The sequence below is a fragment of the Cladosporium halotolerans genome (genome assembly GCF_011745625.1).
Source record: "Cladosporium halotolerans strain TM138-S3 chromosome Unknown Sca1, whole genome shotgun sequence".
NCBI lineage: Eukaryota > Fungi > Ascomycota > Dothideomycetes > Cladosporiales > Cladosporiaceae > Cladosporium > Cladosporium halotolerans.
In genome coordinates this window covers 1,074,115-1,092,257 of record NW_027191452.1, presented here as the reverse complement: position 1 = coordinate 1,092,257, position 18,143 = coordinate 1,074,115, and the positions used below count along the sequence as shown (strand labels likewise).

Here is an 18,143-nt window from a genome sequence, read left to right as displayed (position 1 = left end):
GAGCTTATCGTCGGCGGACCCAGGTCCGCTGCATCGCGCCTTGCTGTTGGTACCTGCCACCTGCCTCCTGCCGAAGTGGGCGTGCGCAGCTTGCAAGGCGACCAAGCTAAGAGACGATCCGCCGCGGACACAGCAACGAGGGCTCGCCGCGAGGGAGACTACTACCGTGCATCGCGGGCCTCAGCCTGCCACGGCTGCCTGAGGAGCTGGTGCCTGGCGTCTTTGGCGCACGCATGAGGAGCGCCCGACGGACTGCGAGTGCCTGAGGCGTGCCACGCCGCCCGCCCGCCACAGCCCCGCGCCCTCTCCTGCCGGCGCCGCGCCTGGCCGAAGCCCTCCAGCTGTCGTGCGTGTCTTCAGAGTCTGGGACGCGCGGGCAACGGGTGTCGGGAGGCGGCGGGCGTGCGGCCGACTGGCCTGGCGCGAGGCGGACGACGAAGCCTGCCCTGGTGCCCGTCGCCCTCTTGCTGCACTCAGTGGCCCACGCTGGCCGCTACTTGCAGTTGCGAGGGTGGCGGGCTGGGTTCGGTTGCTGGGCTCCTGTTCGAATACGACTACCTACGCGTGCCGGTTCCCATGCCAGCGCCCGGGACGAGCTCAGGCAGCCCGGCAGGCACCCTGCCACCCAGAGCGCTCCACTCCCGGCAGCGATACTCACACACACGGGCACACCCCTACAACCATGCCATCTTCCGCGTTCCTGCGCGCTATGTCGAAGCGACGGGGATGCTGGACACGTGGATGGACAGGGGCGCCGAAGAGAAAGCCCCGTGAGATCCGTGTAACAGCGCGCGGGTTGTGAAGCAGACACGCAGACCGGCCGCATGGCGTGCCGTCTTGCCATCTGGGCCAAGCGATATGTCGCGAAACTCCACCGCCGAACCACCGCTGTAATCTCTCACCCTCTGCCCCTCTCCCGGTGCCTTGCAATGCGCGCCCAGGCTGGATCGACAAAGCGTCTCTCACTCCTTCACGTCCGCTCGCCGCTGTCCGCCAGCCGTTCGCTCGCTCGAGAGCCCGCCCGCTGCCCAGGACGAGCAGACTGCGCGGCCAATGCGCGAGCAGGGACGTGTGCACCGGGTAGGACTGCCGCCGTTTCTCTGCTACTTTGGCCGCCTACTGCCGTGGAGCGAGGATGACGGCAGAGCATGTCAACACGAACTCACCTCGTCTTCATCGTATGCGGCTAAAAAAACAGCCTGCAGTGCCCCGCCAGTCTGACGGAGCATGTTCCGATTCTTTCTAGATCGAATCGGATCTTGTATCTGAACCTTGGCAACGCCAGCGGCGACAGGACCCGGGATGCCGCACCTTATCTCCATAGCTGCGCGCTATGGTTTGGTACCACCGTTCGTTGCAACGGGCGTCGATGTCTCTGGCACGTTCAAGTTGAGTCTCACCACCTGGCCGGTCTTCCTTGTGCAGCTTGCGCTTGCATCTGATCTTGCCTTCAAAATGCGCAGGGGCGCGGCTCCGATAGCGATCTAAGCTCCTGAAGACTCCCGTCGATTGCCCGCAAAAAACGATCTGATCTCGTGGAGATGATGCCGAAGCTGCAAGGGTGTTGAGCTGCGTTCCCGTGGGTGACAAACTCAGGCGGCCGCCCCAGCGGGAGGGAACTCCGTTGCACGCTGTTGAACACGGCGTGGGCGCGTTAGCGTTTCTCCAGCCATCAATGCAAATCTCTGGCTTTGTGCTAATACTAGTCTTTGCCAGGGCTGGAAATCACCCTGGCATACGTGCTTTCCATGGCGTTGTTCTGGCTCCAGCTTGCGGTGGGGCACCGCGCTTGCAGGTAGAATGTCTTATACACTTCGGCTCCCCCTCCATTCTGATGTTCCTCTTGAACAAGCTGATCTCATCAACCCGCTGCACAGGTCACCCATCATCCGGGAGATCACATCTTGACAACCTGTGCATTCGCTCGCCTACCTCGACCGAGCAACACCGCATCGATGCCTCCCACAAGGAAAGGGTCGATTGAAAAGCCAACCAAGACCGAAAGGTCCGGGAGTGAGAACAAAGAGAGGCTAGTTGCACACTTTCACTTTCACAGATGCTTTGCTAACACGGCGTAGAGCGTACATCGCGGCATCTCGACGCAGCGATCGATCGCTCGATGCACGGATTGAGTCCGCACGACGTGCTTCGGAAATCCACGAGCAACGCACCGGCCGACCATTACGTGTCACCAAAGAAGACGTTCTGAACGAGGAAATGTATGAAGAAATCATTCCTCTCCCGGCAGGTTACCGAAACTCCATTGCTGCCCCACCGGCCCAGGATGCAGACTTTGACAGAAGGTTTCTGGCTTATCTCAATAGCCATTTAGCTACTCGGGGTGCTCTGAGTCAGGCAGTCTCCTCCTGCTGGCAGGGAGATCTCTCCAGTCACAGCGCTCCTTCCATGTTCCTCAATGGTTCACACCCGCCAACTCCATTTCAACAGCAGACGGAGCAGCAGCTAGCTGATTGGGGCATCGATCTGCATAGAGATACGATGACACAAGCGCCGAACAAATACAGACGAGCACCCTACCCTCTCACCATCCCAAGCAGACCACCAACTCGCCATCAGCAAACTACATCACCGGCATTTCAAGGTCCAGACATGAATCAAGCTTTTTTCACTTCGCCACGTGACAGTCCGATTCAGGCCATGACTGGCGACGAGAGACGCCCGTCTTTGCCTAACAATAACTACCGAATCTCACCATGTGTCTCCAGTGGCGCATCACCAACCCTTCCACGCCACCTGTCGAGCGATACCTTGTCCTCTCAGAGCGAGTACGCCACTCCCGATGCTCGCTACCACCGCCACAGGTATCCTGGCGAATCTCATGCTACTCCGGCAACTATCGGCTACCCTGCCATGCCTTCCTCATGGCAGGCCTTGACTGAGCCATTATCGACGAAGCTCCCTGCGGGTTGCGAGGAGCTCCTGGCAACCAATCCCTGGGACTTTGTCCCCGAAATGCCATCCCCTTGGCCTCAGAAACCCCAGACCAACACACAGCGGTACGGCTACTCCTACAATCCGAACGGGAGACCCAAGAGCTCCTCACTCTCGCCGAAGGACCTGACAGTCGGAGCCGGCCAATGACTAACGACTTGGACGGACTTCGTCGGCTCCACCCCAGAGCTTCCGAACAGCCTCGCCGTGGATAGGTAGCTCTGCTAAGGCACCCTCTCAGGGCAATGATGCGGCTTCGGATCTAAGCCACCGTCCACAAAACACTTGGCGCCACAGCGGCCCCTTCTCGAACGCATTAACATACAACCCACGCGGCCCCATGACCTGACGACATTATGTTGGATACACGCCTTTGCATCTCGCTCGCGCCACCGCTGGAATCCTTTGGCCATCGGTGCTAGTCTCGCACCCCGTACACTCGTAGCTCGCCAGATGGTGACGCGCCCCCTGTAATAATGCGATGCCTTGCTTCATGACGGACATGCTGCTCTTTTCTGTTCTTCTCCTTTTTTTTTTTCTCTTTCCTTTCTCCCCTCTACCGTTTCCCTATTTCCCTCTGCGGGAACGAATTGGTTACAAAAAGCTTGCTTCGGCACGGTCTGGGTTCATCAGGCGAGCGTCGTAGGACTCGCGATCACGTTTTTGGAGGTGAGCAGGGATGTCGCCACGACTGTATGTCTACCTAGTTATCTAGGGAGTTTTTAGATTCGAATTTCTGCGGGCTCGCCAGAAACATAGCAAGATACACACGAATGCACGGGAGGATTGCTCGCGCGAGCTTTTTCGACGATTTGAGAGTCCTGCCTCGCCTCCTGTCCGCGCTGTTCCAGACCTCACTACCTTGCTGCTGCACCTTCGACAGAGTTCATTGCTCACATTGGCGGAGCAGCCCAACCACCAACCCCAAGGAACTTAATTACAACTTTTGAACGCAGACCCCCGCGGAAAAAGAGAACCCATCAAATGCGCGTAACGTCCCTCGTCCGCGTGACCATGATCTCCGCCCCCAGCGGGCTCGTCCCCGCCTGCGCGTCCCTCTCCGCCTCCTCGTCGTCCGGATGCCACACGCTGGCCGTCGTGCCGAAGCCCTTCCCGTCCTTGCCCGGCTTCTGCCCGTGCGCTTTGAGGCTCTGCAGCGTCACCTCCTCCTCGGGCCACTCGCTGCTGGAGCTGCGCTTGTAGCCGCGGCGGGTGTTCTTGGTGTTGCCCTGCGAGGCGAAGGTCGGCGTGTCCATGCGCGACATCGGGCCGGAGCTCAGGAAGCCGGTGGCCACGAGGGTTTTGCGGAAGAGCGGGCGGAGCACCGCGCAGCAGGCGGCGGTGATGCCCAGCCCGGTCTCGCTGCAGGACCAGATTGCGATGTCGGTTGTGGCGTAGAGGAAGTCGTCTTTGTCGGCCAGCGTGTGTACGTAGGGGATGCGGATGATTGTGGCGACGGAGGCGCTGGGGAGGGTGGTTGTTAGTGAGGAGTGGGGTGTGGTGGGTTGGGGGTTTTGGGACTTACATGGCTCCCATTGCTAGGATGAGGATGACGGCAACTTTCTCCTTGCGGCCCATTTGGAGGGACCAGACGAGGAGGACGGGCAGAATGGAGAAGATGATGTCTCCGGCGCAGGTGATGGCGGAGTAGCCGTACGTCGCGGCTACGACGATCGAGGTGTCCAAGCAGCTGCCGGAACCGCCGGTGTAGCGCGTCCAGAAGTACTTGGAGGGGATGCATTGGAAGATGAACAGGAAGAAAAAGAAGGCGCTGTAGATCTCGGTGATGATAATGGTGACGTAGAGAATGATCTTGTGGGAGCGCCGCACGCTGAGGCGCATGAGCATGATTGCGATGCTGGCTTTGATGGCCATGTTGGAGAGCACGTATACTGGCTCGCATAGCCACCAGAACTTGTTCCGTCAGTTTTACTTCTGTTGCAAAGGAGACTAACACGCCATACCTTCAAGCCTACGGGCAGCACGGACGGCGGTTGAATATTCCAGGCATGCTGGCCGGTCCCATGGTGTACGCCGGTGATGGCGAAACTAGCATGTAGAACAAAGAAAACCTGTCGCAGTTCAGCATGAGCTCAGCACAGAATGCCGCTGCAGTGCTTACCCAAGAGAGCGTCGCGAACCAGTCATCCCAACCAAAAGCCTTCTGAATGCGGAGGCGGCAGTAGGCGCGCAAGCCGACGGTCAGGGTAGTGAGCGCGAGAAAGAGTCCGTAGACGCCGAGGACCTCAAAGCCACGGCCTGCTGGAGCGATCGCCATTCTGCAGTGGGTGGCTGCTGAATGCTCGCATTGGGCCTGACGCGCGCGACCCCGAAGACAACGGATCCCCTCTGATTGTTATAGTTGGGGAGGCTTGGGGATCCTTGAGCGCGGGACGCAGGAGATCCGTGTAGATCATCGAGGATTGGCTTCGGCACTTGCGCCACGACATCTCCACGTCTGGCCCATCCAAAAAATGTCTCGGTGGCATGGCGGATTTGGAAGTGAAATGCCTGCCGGTTGGCCGTACGGAGCCGCGCTGAGGCTCGCAAACGGACAAAGCTCTCCAAACGAGCATGGTGCCACGCGGACATGCTGCCTTAGCGCGTGGCTAATGCATGCCTTGCAAAGCTAATACCGACGACATCAGGGACCGACCCCACTCGATTGGCCGCTTTGGCTCGTTGTCAAGACGCCAGCACACCAGCCCCAGGAAGGGTTTCTGTTAGTGTTGCCCTGAGTGAACTTTGCGCAACGTATTGCACCAAGCGGTCGGTTGGGGAGCGGCTTGACCAGCCCGCGTGCTCGCGTGGAGCCGCAAGCGTTAAGGTCCGTCTCCTTGGGCAGACATGCGGAGAGGAGAAACCCTCACTATGCCCTCACGCTTTGTTTCGGCAAGCCGAATGTGAAAGCACTCGCGACGGACAGGGTTGGCGCCTGAGACATTCCCTGCGATGAATCCCCTGGGACGACAAGGTTAGCCAAAGCGCGGGCCCGAAGTTCCTTGCACACAGGGCGGCTATGGCAGCGAGGGCAGCTAGCCAGCTTGTGCGATCGGCACGCGGCATCTGCAATCAAGAGACCGGGGTTTGCACCCTGTCGAAAAATAGTGTAAAGACTAGGTGTCACGCTCAGGGGCATGTGCTGTATGTACGAAGTACGATATCGATAGGCTGGCTGAGAGACTTGCATGCTTGCATGAAGCGTCGTTCCTCTGCACGCATTGTGGCCTCAGGCACCTCTGCAGAGACCTTTGAGTGAAGTGAACGATCGTAGTACTCCGCTGCTCACACCGTGAGTTGCAAGCCTCAAGTCATTCAAACGAAGTCTCGACTCAGACCTTGCACACGGATTCTGAGAGAACACACTCAACGGTTCGCGCCACAACCGCCAGTTGGCTGCATTGTAGCGCCAGTCGATACCAACGATCAATCCAACAAACTAGCACTACTGCTCCTTGGGTAAGTGAACCATAGCTTAGCGTCATCGTTATGTGATCAAAGGGTTCACACTTCACTCTCCTTCTACCGGCACGTTGCATCGGCGCATGCGATTGACGTGCGCGCAAACACGCAACACAAGCAGGTCTTTGATGAAGCTGTTCCATTACTTTGTCGACCCCCGTAGCAAACTCTCTATTCACAGAAAGCAACAAGGCATAGTACAAAAAATCGCGAGCATCTGTAAGTGAGCCACCATGCCCAGTATCATCCAAAGCACGATGAAATTCTTCTCCAATTGGCGCCTTTGGTGCTGCGGCCACCCCAAAGTCTCAGCGCCGATCAGTCCATCGCAGCCCAACTATTCCTATTCACTGGAGGAGTTCGATCCGCACAATATCCTCAACATTCCGGATTCGCACCCATCGCTGGATCTCCTCAGATCCGCTGCGCTACCAAAGCGAGCTAGCTCCGCCCCGGCTCACGGACGCAAACAGACTTCAGTCAAAGAAACGCAAATTGCGCCACGCTCGGGGGATCGACAGCCGTCGACGACTGAGAGCGAGGACGATGAGCACTCCCGCCCAAGAACGTTCTTGCTTCCGAGCCCTCCGCGGTTTCCGCGTCTATCACGCCGCTTCAGAGACGCTCAGCTGGTGATCGTCGAGCGCAAAAAGCAACCAAGACTCGCCAGGGAGAGTTCGCAGACTGGAGGGTCTTGGTGGCAGGCCAGGAGGAAGTTGTTCGAGAAGAATGGCCAGGGTGAGGCAGCCTGGTTTTGATCAATGACAACAAGGTAATTTTGTAAGGAGGGCAAGGCTTCAGCCGGAGACTGTGGGAAGGGGAGTCTTGGGTTCGAAAGGTTAAGGAATGCGAGTATGGCAATTAGGGGTCCAAGTAGGCTTCCACACGAATAAATCTCCCAGAATATCCTTTCTTCTCCATGATCATTCGTGAAAATTCGTAGTCATTATGTGTATCGATTTGAATCAGGCGAACTTGTCATGCTTCCCCTTGACCTTCACGTCAAGCATAACCTCATGGTAGTTTCCGTCCCTCCTTGCCTTCTTCAACTTCTTGACTTCGTCATCATCCAGACGTCTTCCAACCTCTTCCTCCAGCTCCTTTCTGCTGATCTTTGCGCGGACTTTCTCAGCTTTATCAACCTTATTCCTCGGCTTGAAGCGCGCCTGCATGCGTAGACGGATCTCAGTTGTGGGAGATGCCTCGTCGGCATCGCCGCGAACCGCTGGCGGAGCAGCGTCGGCGTCTATGCTGATGTAATGCTTCCGCATGGTTTGGAGGGAGAAGAGTCCAGGCTGGGTCGGCGAAGGAATGCAGCTGAAAGTCTCCTCGGGCGAGATGGCCTCGCGTGTGGTAGTCAATGTGCCTACGCTATCGCAGCCCAGATATCTACGCAGTTGTTAGTTTTTGCCATGAAGATTAGCATTGCGTAGAGCCCTTACCTTCCATTGCAACCCTTGAGCACTATATTTTGCTCACTGCCGACAACGCGAGTCACGACAAAGACCTGCCTCACGTCGTGCGGTTCTGCGCTCGAGGCCACCCCTTCGACCATATTCTCCACCTTGCTCGCAAACACAGAGCCCAACTGATCGCACGCCAACGCCACGACCGGCTCCGAAGGGAAGACCACCATCACCGGCCCAGCCAGATCGCTCACGTTGTCCACCGACACCCAGTTCTCGTCTTCCTCGGGCTCTGCGTCCGCTGCAGCGAGCTGTTTTGTCGCCGGTCCATCTTCTGTGGCATCTTTGTCTTCTTGGGCGCGCTTGCGCTTCTTGGGTTTGGGCTTGTCGCCCTTGAAAGTGAGCGCTTTAACCATGTTGCGGGTTTTGCGAGGTCTGGTGAAGCTGAGGCGCGGCCGGCGCGCGTGGTGGGCCGAGGAACAAGCCAGAGGCGATGACCGCAGACTTCCAGGTTTCGAGATTGCAGGAGCCAGCGAGAAGCCTACCACATTTCACACGTGCGATTCTATTCCTTTCCTTGCTCGGCCGTGAGAGAAGAGGCTGTGAATGCCTAGATGATGTGGAGGAATAATTCTTGGGGAAAAGTTAACACACTGCACGCTTTGGTCCTTTTGGATGCCCGCGATCCTCAACTCAACCCTGTCGGGTACATAATCAGCATCGCAAGTGCGCTATTGTGTGAATGCAGCGGGCAGAATCTGAAGCTTCTGCATCTGCTCGTTGCCTCTGCACAAGCTACAGCAAATACGATTAAGCAAGATATCACGGTCACCGATTGATTGTTTCATGCTGGATGAGACAGAGGCACCAATGAAGCGTACACGATCTTGCCCCATCGCAGATCTAAGCGAGCTTGCAGTTTGGACAGCCATGAGAAGAGAGTCTACACATCTCGTGATTGGTAGGGACAAAAGAAATCGGCCGGATCCTTGAGTGAGTGATGATATTGGGGCATATGCAGAGGTGACTCCCTGGCCGCTATTCCTCACGTGACGGTCACACAGCAACACAACACTTGACTTCACACAACAGTGCTAGCTCGAGCTTGAGCCCGCGCCGAGTGATCTTAAACCGCCTTCATGCGCCCACCCGGCTACACAGAAGTCAGCCGCAAAATGGCGGTGGGCACCCGGTGGCTGCCTCTCAGCCCTTCAAGGTCTCTGAGTGCCTGCCCCCCAATTGCCTTCACCGCAATGCTACGGAGCAACCCCTGCTGGCTGTTCCAGCTCAAGGCAGTTTATGCTTTGTCTGTTGCCGGCATGCAGAGGCGGCGATATGCGGCGCGAGCTGTTCTACCATAGCCTAAGGTATTCTGCAACAGCTGTGCAAGATATGGGCATACACTCGCGTCGATGCGGTTAGACTTTGTTCGTCTCGACTCACGACTCAGAGGAAAAACAGCCACAGACATCCTTCCTAATGCCATTGCCGTCCGTGCCGCCACGTGGGGATGCTCGTGTCTTGTCTGCACCTCGCCGGGATGACACATGTGCTGTGAGTTTACAGTTGCTCTTGCTGATCCCGGGACCACTTGCGGCGCCAAGGTCATTCTTTGAGTTGCCCGCGTGCACCGCCGAGGCCGCATACGGTGGCCGCGACTAATGAGAAGGTGGATAGCCATGCTTTCACTTGCTCCTATCCCTGGGGTGGCATCCTTGGGGTGCATGTGCGACGCGGGGTAGGCGCCTTACCGATGCCCCGTGCTCGTACTGCATTGAGTTCCACCAATGCTCGCAATAAGAAAACGCCACTACGCCCAAAACCTAGCCAAGTCGAAGTGAATAGCTTGCACGCGAGTTCCAAGGCTTGGGAAGGATGCTTGTCACGAGGCGCTGTTGTCTCGGGAAGTGGGCGTTGCATTGCGCTGGCTGAAGTGACTGCTCGCGCGCGCGCGCGCCTGCGCAACCCATTTATGACGCGGCAGGCGCTCCTTCCTTCTTCGCGATTTCACCTGCTGCGATACTTCTCACCACTCCCTCCTACATCGAATCTCACTACATCCTCTGTACAGCGAAACACAACCAAGATGTCGTCGACCGGCGTCGAACCGAAGCGCAATGATGTCGAAGTGGAGGCCCTCGAGGAGAAGAACACTCTCCACTCCGATGTCCTGGTCAACAAGGATCTCATGAGCAACGCCTTCGAGGGTGAAAATGCCGAACACCAGGAGACCGTTTGGGAGGCCATCAAGAGCCACAAGATGGCTTGCATGTGGGCTTTCGTAAGTTTCAACAAGCAGTGCTGCTCCGCAATACCCCAGGTTCTTCGATGCTCAATTGCGGAGGTCGCCACTTTTTCTCAAACCCTATGCAGGTAGCTGATTCACGCTCCACCCTAGATCATGTGCTTTACCATCGTTATGGAGTCATTCGATATGTTCCTTAACGGTAACTTCGTAGCTCTTCCACACTTCAAAGAGAAATATGGTGTGCTGATCTCGGAGCCTGGCGAGGACCCCGTGTATGCCATCGAAACCAAATGGCAGTCTTCACTCTTTCAAGCTGGACAATGTGGTGCCTTCGTTGGGGTGTTCTTGGCTGGTCCGATTACTACATGGCTGGGTTATCGCTGGACCACCATTTTGGGCCTGGTACTCATGAACGCAACTATCTTCATCTCCTTCTTTGTGAGTGTTTTGTGAATCCTTTTCCACCCGCCCAGACACTGACTGTAGACTTCTAGGCCGACTCCCTCGAGGTCCTCGTCATCGGCCAGGCGTTCGAGGGCGTTCCATGGGGCATCTTCATCGCGAACTCTCCCGCCTACGCTAGTGAGGTTGTCCCGCTCGCGCTCAGAAGTGTTTGCACGGCTACCTTGCAGATGAGTTGGTCCATTGGTGGTATACTTGTGGCTGGTGTTTGCTACGCCTACAACCAGCGTCTCGACGAGTGGGCCTGGAGAATGCCACTTGCGCTTCAATGGATCTTTCCCGTGGGTTTCTTCCTTACAGTGCACATTAGCCCATCGCTAACTCAGGTCTAGACACCGCTTCTTGTCCTCCTTTTCTTCGCTCCTGAGAGTCCCTGGTGGCTCACCCGCAAGGGTCGCAGGGACGAAGCTCTTCGGTCCATCGAGCGCCTTGGCGACAAGCACGACTCTCAAGACAAGCTCGCCATGATCGAGCGTACAGTCGAGATTGAAGCGAAACTCGGTGGCAACCCTACTCTGCTCGACTTGTTCAAGGGCACTGATCTGAGGCGAACCATCATCACTTGCTTAATGTACGCTTCACAGAATTTTGCCGGCAACCTCATCGCTAACCAGGCGACGTTCTTCTTCGAGCGTAAGTAACCCGTGATCCGTAATACTGTGCGAGGGAGGTATCGACTAACAATTCACAGAAGCCGGTATGGACACCAACTTCTCCTTTCAGCTCGGTCTGATCAACAGCTGTCTTGGACTGATCGCCAACATCGGATCTTGGTTCCTCACTGCCTGGTGCGGCCGTCGTACTATCTATCTTTGGGGCACAGCGGTCAACGTCACTTTCCTGATCCTTCTCGGCATCTGTGCATCTATCCAGCAGAACTCGGCAACCAATTATGCCCAGGCTGTTTTTGGTGTGCTCATTTCTTTCGTCTACGCCGGCGCCATGGGCCCGATTTCCTACTCGATCATCGCCGAGGCCTCCTCGGTCCGTCTACGTGCCCTAAGCACTGGTGTCGGCCGTGGCGCATACTACGTGGCCGAGATCCCCATGATCTTCCTGGCTTCACAGATGCTCAACCCGACCGGCTGGAACATGGCCGGCAAGTGTGGCTACGTTTGGGGCGGCACTGCGCTCGTCTGCTGGGTCAGCGCTTACTTCTTCCTGCCCGAGTTCAAGCACCGCTCTTACCGCGAGTTGGACATTCTGTTCAACCGCAGAGTGCCGGCCAGGAAGTTCAAGTCGACCGTCATCGATGTGCGCGAGAACGAGTAAAGTCTCACGAATCAAAGGGAAGACCGAACAACATTACCGGCGTTTGCTTTTGCGATGGTGTAGCTGAATGCATCCTGTCGATACTTCTATGAATGAAAGTTGCTCAAAATGACACACTTCGTCTTTCTCTATCACTAGTCCTCACAGGAAACTGACCCCACGCAATCAAAATCCAGTTTTCGACCAGTGCGACACCGCGAGGTAGCTCCACTATATCCTCCAGTCACATCTCGCTTTCTACCCATCGATCCCATTCTCCACTTCCACCGCACCCAGCTGCGTCAAGTACCCATCGAAGGTCTCCATCTCCTCCCACGTCTTCTCAAACGCCATGGTCGTGTCAAAAACCACAACTCTATCACGATAAAGCCCCAAAATCTCCCCGTTCACTCTCTCAAACTCCTCGAACCGCTTCCCAAACACCCCAATATCGTCGTCCGTCGAGCGCCTGCGCCTAAGAAAGCGGTCCGCCGCAAGCTCCCGCGGACAGTCGAACAGGAACACCCAGCTCGGCAGCCCGAACACAGCGTCCGCGAGCCGGGCGCTCTCTATCGAGCGCGGGAAGCCGTCGAGCAGGATGATGGAGTCTTGATGCCCGGCAGCGGAGGCTTGGGGGACGATGGAGTCGATCGCGGCGCGGGTGATTGCGACGATGGTCGAGGCGGGGAGGAGCTCGCGGCGCTGCATGCGGGCTGCGAAGTCCTGTTGCGACAAGCCGCCGAGGAGCTGTTGGGATGCTTCTGCTGTTTGGAGAGCGAGGAGGCTACGGAGGTGGTCGCCGATCGAGAGGTGGTAGACGTTGGCGTAGTGTTGCGTGAGGTAGGAGCACAGGGTGCCTTTACCTGCGCCTGGCGCGCCGAGGATGTAGATTATGGATGGCTGTTTGGTTGTGGAGGCGCCAGGTGGCGAGTTTGTAGCTGTAGACATTGTTGTGTATTCTGTTGTCGTGGAAATCTTTTACTGTTTGGCCGTAGACAGCCTTGATATAGGCGCAAGTTGTCAAGGTGTTGAAACATTGCACGTATCCTTGTGAGACTCTTCACCAGTGTGTTGAGAAAAGAAAGTGAATCACTTCTTTAAGCAAGTGAAGTCGGACGACTGACGAGGCGTGGCGGGTTGTGGCCTTCGAGTTGTGATCCATAGAATTGTGCAGCAGAGTCGATGTCGTTGAGACATAATCTGCAAGTGAATGAGGAAAAGCATCTTTTGAAGCCAATAATTGATCATTTCGCTCGTAGCAGGCTACTGAAAGTGGCCAAACGTTTGTGAAACCTGCTTCTTGTCTGTTGGACTGATTGATTGCCGCAGACAATAAAGCAACAATGTCTTAGGCACACAAGGCTTAGCAAACTAGTACGAAGACGATCCATATAAGCTGGTCGCACACTCTTGATCCTGATACAACCAACGACCCCGTCACGCTACAATCAAGATGGCTCTTACACAATTATTGAAAACTTCCACCATGGGCCAGGCCATCATCTGTCTGGTCCTGCTCGCTATTAGTGCCTACATCTTTTATGTCAGAAAGCTTACCACCAAACCCGTCTCAGTCAATTACCACTTCACCCGCAAATGCAACAAGACCTGCAAGTTCTGCTTCCACACCGAGAAAACCTCGCATGTTGCCACCAAAAAAGAAATGATGCGCGGCCTCACGCTCCTCAAGAAGGCCGGAATGCGCAAGATCAACTTCGCCGGCGGCGAGCCTTTCCTATATCCCGAGAAGCTCGGTTGGCTGTGCCAGTTCTGCAAGCAGGGCCTGGGACTGGAGAGCGTCTCTATCATCACGAACGGCACAAAGCTGACTGAGCGCTGGCTTGACAAGTATGGCGAGTTTGTCGATGTGATGGGCGTGTCTTGTGACAGCTTCAACGAGGAGACCAACATAGCCATTGGTCGTGGCACTGGCAAAAACGTCGAGCAGCTTTTCCGCATCCGTGACTGGTGCCGCAAGCTCGGGATCAAGTTCAAGCTCAACACTGTCGTCTGCAAGTACAACTGGCAGGAAGACATGGCGGCGATCGTCGAGGAGCTTGATCCTCAGCGCTGGAAATGTTTTCAAGTTTTGTTCGTAGAAGACGAGAACGACGCCAATACCGCCGACACCGAGAATGACAAGCGCAAGCGAGACGCCAAAGGCCTTCTGATTAGTGACGAAGAGTACGAGGCTTTCTGTGCGAAGCACAGACACTTGCCTTCTTTAATTCCGGAGCCAAACGAGATCATGGCCTCCAGCTATCTTATCTTGGATGAATACATGTGCTTTTTGGACAAGGGAAAGGGGAAAGAGAAGCAGTCGAGCTCTATTCTTGACGTTGGTGTAGCCAAAGCGCTTGATGAGGTGAAGTGGGATCAGGACGCTTTTGTCAAGAGGGGTGGACTGTATGACTGGAGCAAAGAAGCTCAGGAGGGAGGCTGCGGGTCTACGCAGTCGAAAGAGCTTCAGTGGTGAGGATAACCGAGCTGTTGATGAAGCCAATACGAGGACACGCAAGGAGTAACTGAGAGCACAGATGTCGACTGCATTTTCAAGCTGAATGTATGTTTAGGTGATGTTCTGGAAAGGGTGATTTAGCAAAAGAAAAGCCGTGTTGCATGAAGAGGCGTACCGTTCGTCATCTAGCTTGCAGTTCCAGCTTTAGGCGGGTATTCCTTTCCATCAACGGTGACTTTGGGTGCACACTGGCACCACTCTCCCTGCGGGATAGAGTCCATAACCCTAGGGATATGGGCACCGCATCCGAACCAGGATTGCTTGGCTGTGACGCGTTAGCGGGTTTCTTTTAGGGGTGCTGGACCATGATGGATGGGTGAGAGCCTACAGCAAGTGGGGCAGATCTGTTTCATGCACATTTTTAAGATCCTCTTGGAGCTGTTCTTGTACTTCTGATGGCAACTTGTTTATACTGATGTGTAGAACAGCCCTAAGATGAACGCGCTCAAAGACGCAGACTCTTACCAATGTTCGATTGAAAGCCGAGGTTATCACTCGTGAAGTTTGTGGGCACGAAGGACATATTTGTGAGGTAGGATCTATCCGTGGGCATCCGCGGGATGCACCGTCGCGCTAATCCGCTTATAGTCTACAGGCTAGAAGCGGCCAAAAGATGCCTCAATTCAAACTCTCAAGATTTCCGACTCGACAGTGCAACAATACGATGATGACCCGTTATTTGTCACAATGCATTCGAAAATTACCGGAAAATTCTCATCGATCCTTCACGCATCATCAGGACGTTGGTCCACACCATCATGCTCAGCAGGGCAGCAGAAAGGTCATTTGTGACATACACGTTTTTCGTTATCCGATAGTCATTCAGAAGCGTTTCAAAGCAACTACAAATCCCTCCGAGGTCGACAGCATCAGCCCGGCGAACAATAGCACCCTTCAGTCACTCACTTATTAGCCCACGTGCAACCAAAATTCTTGGTGAAAAATTCTTCGATCTCGAAAGAATCGATAGGGTATTGTGTGCCGATGTTGTATGCGGCCAGTCCGTTCTTCCAAAGCAGAACCCATTGAGTATCGTCTTTGGGATTCATCGCGAGTGTCTTGATGAAGTTAGTTGTCAGCTTGGCCTGTCGACATCTTCGTTCGATAAATACTCACCGAGATCCTTGTCTCCCCATTTATGCCAGTCCTGATCCTTTCAATGAGTCCAGGATACTGTCCCTTGAGATCCCAGCACCTACTACCGTCATACTTCGTCGCCACCCAAGCACCATTCTTGCCGAACCAGAAGTTCTCTACCAGCGCCATGTTGCCGAGATAAGTCTCAGCGTCTTTGGGAATGTTGTATGAAGCGCCCCACGCCGTCCTGATGAAGTACTGGGAGTTGCTACCGAGAGACACGCATTGTGGACAGCCAAACTGCTCATACGCTGTAAGGTACTTCTCAGCTTCCGGGTAGTGTTTGAGGAAGTCGTCGCTCCGCTGCGTCCAGCACTGCATGAGAGCGTCATGGTAGTGTATGTAGTATGAATCGCCTTCCCCGAAGATAATGCAACGGTTGCCGTTGTTATCGGCTTTGCGATCAATGGGGAAGTCTTTTGGTAAGTTCCCATACAGGTCTGAAGTGTAGGCAACGAAGAAGAACTTCTCCGCCCATAGGCTGAGACTGCACGGCCAGAGTATGAGGCTGTTGATGCCCGGAGGTGACCTCACTCGTGACTTTTGTGAAGACACGGAGCCAGCTTTCGTCGGGGTCGGCGGCGGTTCATCTGTGTCGATTGTTGTGTAGTTTGCAGGGAAAAGTCCGATCTTTCCATGTAATTCGCCAGTCCACCATTCATTCACGTTCTCACTTTTTGTGATGATGCGAATGCGGTCGCCTTTCTTGAAGGCAAGGTCGCCTAGTGTCTCGCCTGAGAAATCGAAAAGGGCTATCGCATATTCCTTCGGCTTCTCTGCCGGTTTCGCACTCGGGGTTTGCAGCGCCTCAACTTTGGCCTGCAGCTCGGCCATTTCCTTCTTGTGCTTTGCCTCTGCAGCGTCCTTGGCCCTGATCTGGTCCAACAAGGCTTTCTTGTTTTGTGCCTGCTCTTTTTTCGCCATTTCCATCATCTGCCTGGCCTCGGCGCTGACCTTCTCAGCATCTTCCAAGGCTTTCTTCATTTTCGCAAAGCGCTCTTCTTGCAATCGTTCCAGACTGACTTGCAAAGCCGAGTGTTCTTTGTCGAGCTTACGGACGCGTTCATTCATTTCATCTTGGTGCTGCCTTAGGATATCGGCAGTCTCGCGGTCCCGAGAAGCGAGAGCCTCCCTCAGATCAGCTTGCGATTCAGCAATTTGTTTGGCGAAACGCTGCCGCTCTTTGGCGATCGCATCGTCAACTGCTTGACCAGCTGCTGTGTCGGCGAGATCTTTGCCCTCATCTACCATCTGCGCCTGGATATCGAGAACAATCTTTGGTCTGGCGGTGTTGCCACTGACCAAGCTGTCGATCAATCGAAGGGCGGATTCGCGATTGTTGTAATGACGATGGATCTTACTGCCACGTTCAACCATATAGCCCCAGAAGTTGTGCGTTTCCTTGAGCTGTCTTTCGCGTTCGACGCCATCTGCTTCCAGGACTCGTTCCCATTGGCAGGTCGCCATCACGACGTTTGCCAGATTCTGGTCACCACAAAGGCGTTTGAACATGTGCAAATTACGCATGCCGGAGCCTTGCATGCGGGGATCTGTGATCCGGTGAAGATAGATAATGCCATGGAGTTTGATGGAGTTTGAGTAGGATGCAGTAAGCCAGGATGCGATCTCCTTGAGAACCTTAAAGACATGAACAGGTCAGCGATGGGCTGACTCAAACACTCCCGACAAATTCCACACGAGGAAAGCGAATCGTGTTTGACGATACATCCATGTTGAAGAAATCGCTACCACCTTACCTCCGTGTCCGATCGATCAGTGTCGTCAAAGCCAGGCGTATCGACAAGGTAAATGTTGAAGTCTCGAGATTTGCAGAGAAAAACTCCGACCTCTTGCGTACACGCTTGTAGGTTGTGCCCTATGCTCACTTCTTTCTCCGTGCATTTCGAGATGAAGGTACTTTTGCCGGCTCCAGTTACTCCAAGAACGGCGATAAACACGTCGCCTTCTGCTGGCTCGTAACCATCTCTGAATGCGCGTTGATCCACTTGCTGCTTTGGCTCCTGTGTCTTTTCTGAACCACCGGTAGTTTGCGCAACTGGCTCCATGGCACCGTTACTCATCGTGTCGCTGTCAACCAAACGATCTTTCAAGCGTGTAAAGCCGTATCGCACCATAGCGTTATTGAAGAGGTCTCGCGTGCGCACAGCAGTCTTGAGAGGATTGAGCCACGATTTAGAGCTTCTTTGTACATATCGGGGATGCAGCCGGTGTTGGTTTTCGCCTTACCTGAGAGCACTATGCCGGCCTGCATATTCCCGAACGCTTCAGGCACATGGCCCCAAGCCACTCTCTCTGCCTGCATGAGGGCGCCATAGGGTCGCCGGCGATTCCGACAGGCGTCTGTTTTGGGCCCATAATGCAGATGCTATAACTTGCCTCACGCCATGGAGCCACTGTCTCTGGCGCCACTATCGGTGTCGTTCCGGGCGCAGCTGAATGACATATTCATGGCCTGTGTTTTCGCACAGCTCGTCGTCGAAACACAACTCGATGACCGTTGGTGATGCGCTGTCGCTTGTTCGAAGCGATGCCCCAAAGGGAGAGGTCAGCGTGCGCCACCCGGCCCTTTTTGGAGTTGGTTGCCGAGCACGGCGCTTCACAACATCCTCCGACGCCCTTCAATCCACGCAGCTTACGAACTGTCCCACTCGATCGGCAATCGAGCTGAACAAACATCGGCGTCAGA

At 55.2% G+C, this 18,143-nt stretch overlaps 7 protein-coding genes across 7 annotated transcripts; 3 read left to right on the top strand and 4 right to left on the bottom strand.

Moving 5' to 3' along the window:
* Positions 1-1,955: 1,955 nt before the first annotated feature.
* Positions 1,956-3,102, top strand: WHR41_00401 (uncharacterized protein; the record flags this gene model as incomplete). The annotated part of the gene is made up of 2 exons (XM_069369007.1): positions 1,956-2,029; positions 2,079-3,102. 2 exons carry the CDS (start codon positions 1,956-1,958, stop codon positions 3,100-3,102), a joined length of 1,098 nt encoding a protein of 365 aa, XP_069234119.1.
* An 830-nt stretch (positions 3,103-3,932) lies between these two features.
* WHR41_00400 (uncharacterized protein) lies at positions 3,933-5,421 on the bottom strand (the record flags this gene model as incomplete). Its single annotated transcript, XM_069369006.1, has 4 exons — positions 5,075-5,421; positions 4,917-5,024; positions 4,478-4,866; positions 3,933-4,416 (listed from the first exon to the last, which is right to left on the bottom strand). The coding sequence occupies exons 1-4, from the start codon at positions 5,228-5,230 to the stop codon at positions 3,933-3,935; spliced, it is 1,137 nt and encodes a 378-aa protein (XP_069233926.1). The 5' UTR covers positions 5,231-5,421.
* Positions 5,422-7,138: 1,717 nt separating this feature from the next.
* Positions 7,139-8,262, bottom strand: WHR41_00399 (uncharacterized protein). Its single transcript, XM_069369005.1, has 2 exons — positions 7,857-8,262; positions 7,139-7,803 (listed from the first exon to the last, which is right to left on the bottom strand). Exons 1-2 carry the CDS (start codon positions 8,234-8,236, stop codon positions 7,380-7,382), a joined length of 804 nt encoding a protein of 267 aa, XP_069234062.1. The 5' UTR covers positions 8,237-8,262; the 3' UTR covers positions 7,139-7,379.
* Positions 8,263-9,573: 1,311 nt separating this feature from the next.
* Positions 9,574-11,918, top strand: WHR41_00398 (uncharacterized protein; the record flags this gene model as incomplete). Its single annotated transcript, XM_069369004.1, has 5 exons — positions 9,574-10,101; positions 10,219-10,506; positions 10,563-10,811; positions 10,863-11,163; positions 11,222-11,918. The coding sequence occupies 5 exons, from the start codon at positions 9,574-9,576 to the stop codon at positions 11,800-11,802; spliced, it is 1,947 nt and encodes a 648-aa protein (XP_069234061.1). The 3' UTR covers positions 11,803-11,918.
* A 121-nt stretch (positions 11,919-12,039) lies between these two features.
* On the bottom strand, positions 12,040-12,729 carry WHR41_00397 (uncharacterized protein; the record flags this gene model as incomplete). Its single annotated transcript, XM_069369003.1, has 1 exon — positions 12,040-12,729. One exon carries the CDS (start codon positions 12,727-12,729, stop codon positions 12,040-12,042), a length of 690 nt encoding a protein of 229 aa, XP_069234068.1.
* A 505-nt stretch (positions 12,730-13,234) lies between these two features.
* WHR41_00396 (uncharacterized protein) lies at positions 13,235-14,257 on the top strand (the record flags this gene model as incomplete). Its single annotated transcript, XM_069369002.1, has 1 exon — positions 13,235-14,257. One exon carries the CDS (start codon positions 13,235-13,237, stop codon positions 14,255-14,257), a length of 1,023 nt encoding a protein of 340 aa, XP_069234067.1.
* Positions 14,258-15,070: 813 nt separating this feature from the next.
* WHR41_00395 (uncharacterized protein) lies at positions 15,071-17,981 on the bottom strand. Its single transcript, XM_069369001.1, has 4 exons — positions 17,684-17,981; positions 17,194-17,607; positions 15,416-17,074; positions 15,071-15,357 (listed from the first exon to the last, which is right to left on the bottom strand). Exons 2-4 carry the CDS (start codon positions 17,569-17,571, stop codon positions 15,202-15,204), a joined length of 2,193 nt encoding a protein of 730 aa, XP_069234070.1. The 5' UTR covers positions 17,572-17,607; positions 17,684-17,981; the 3' UTR covers positions 15,071-15,201.
* Between the last annotated feature and the right edge of the window lie 162 nt (positions 17,982-18,143).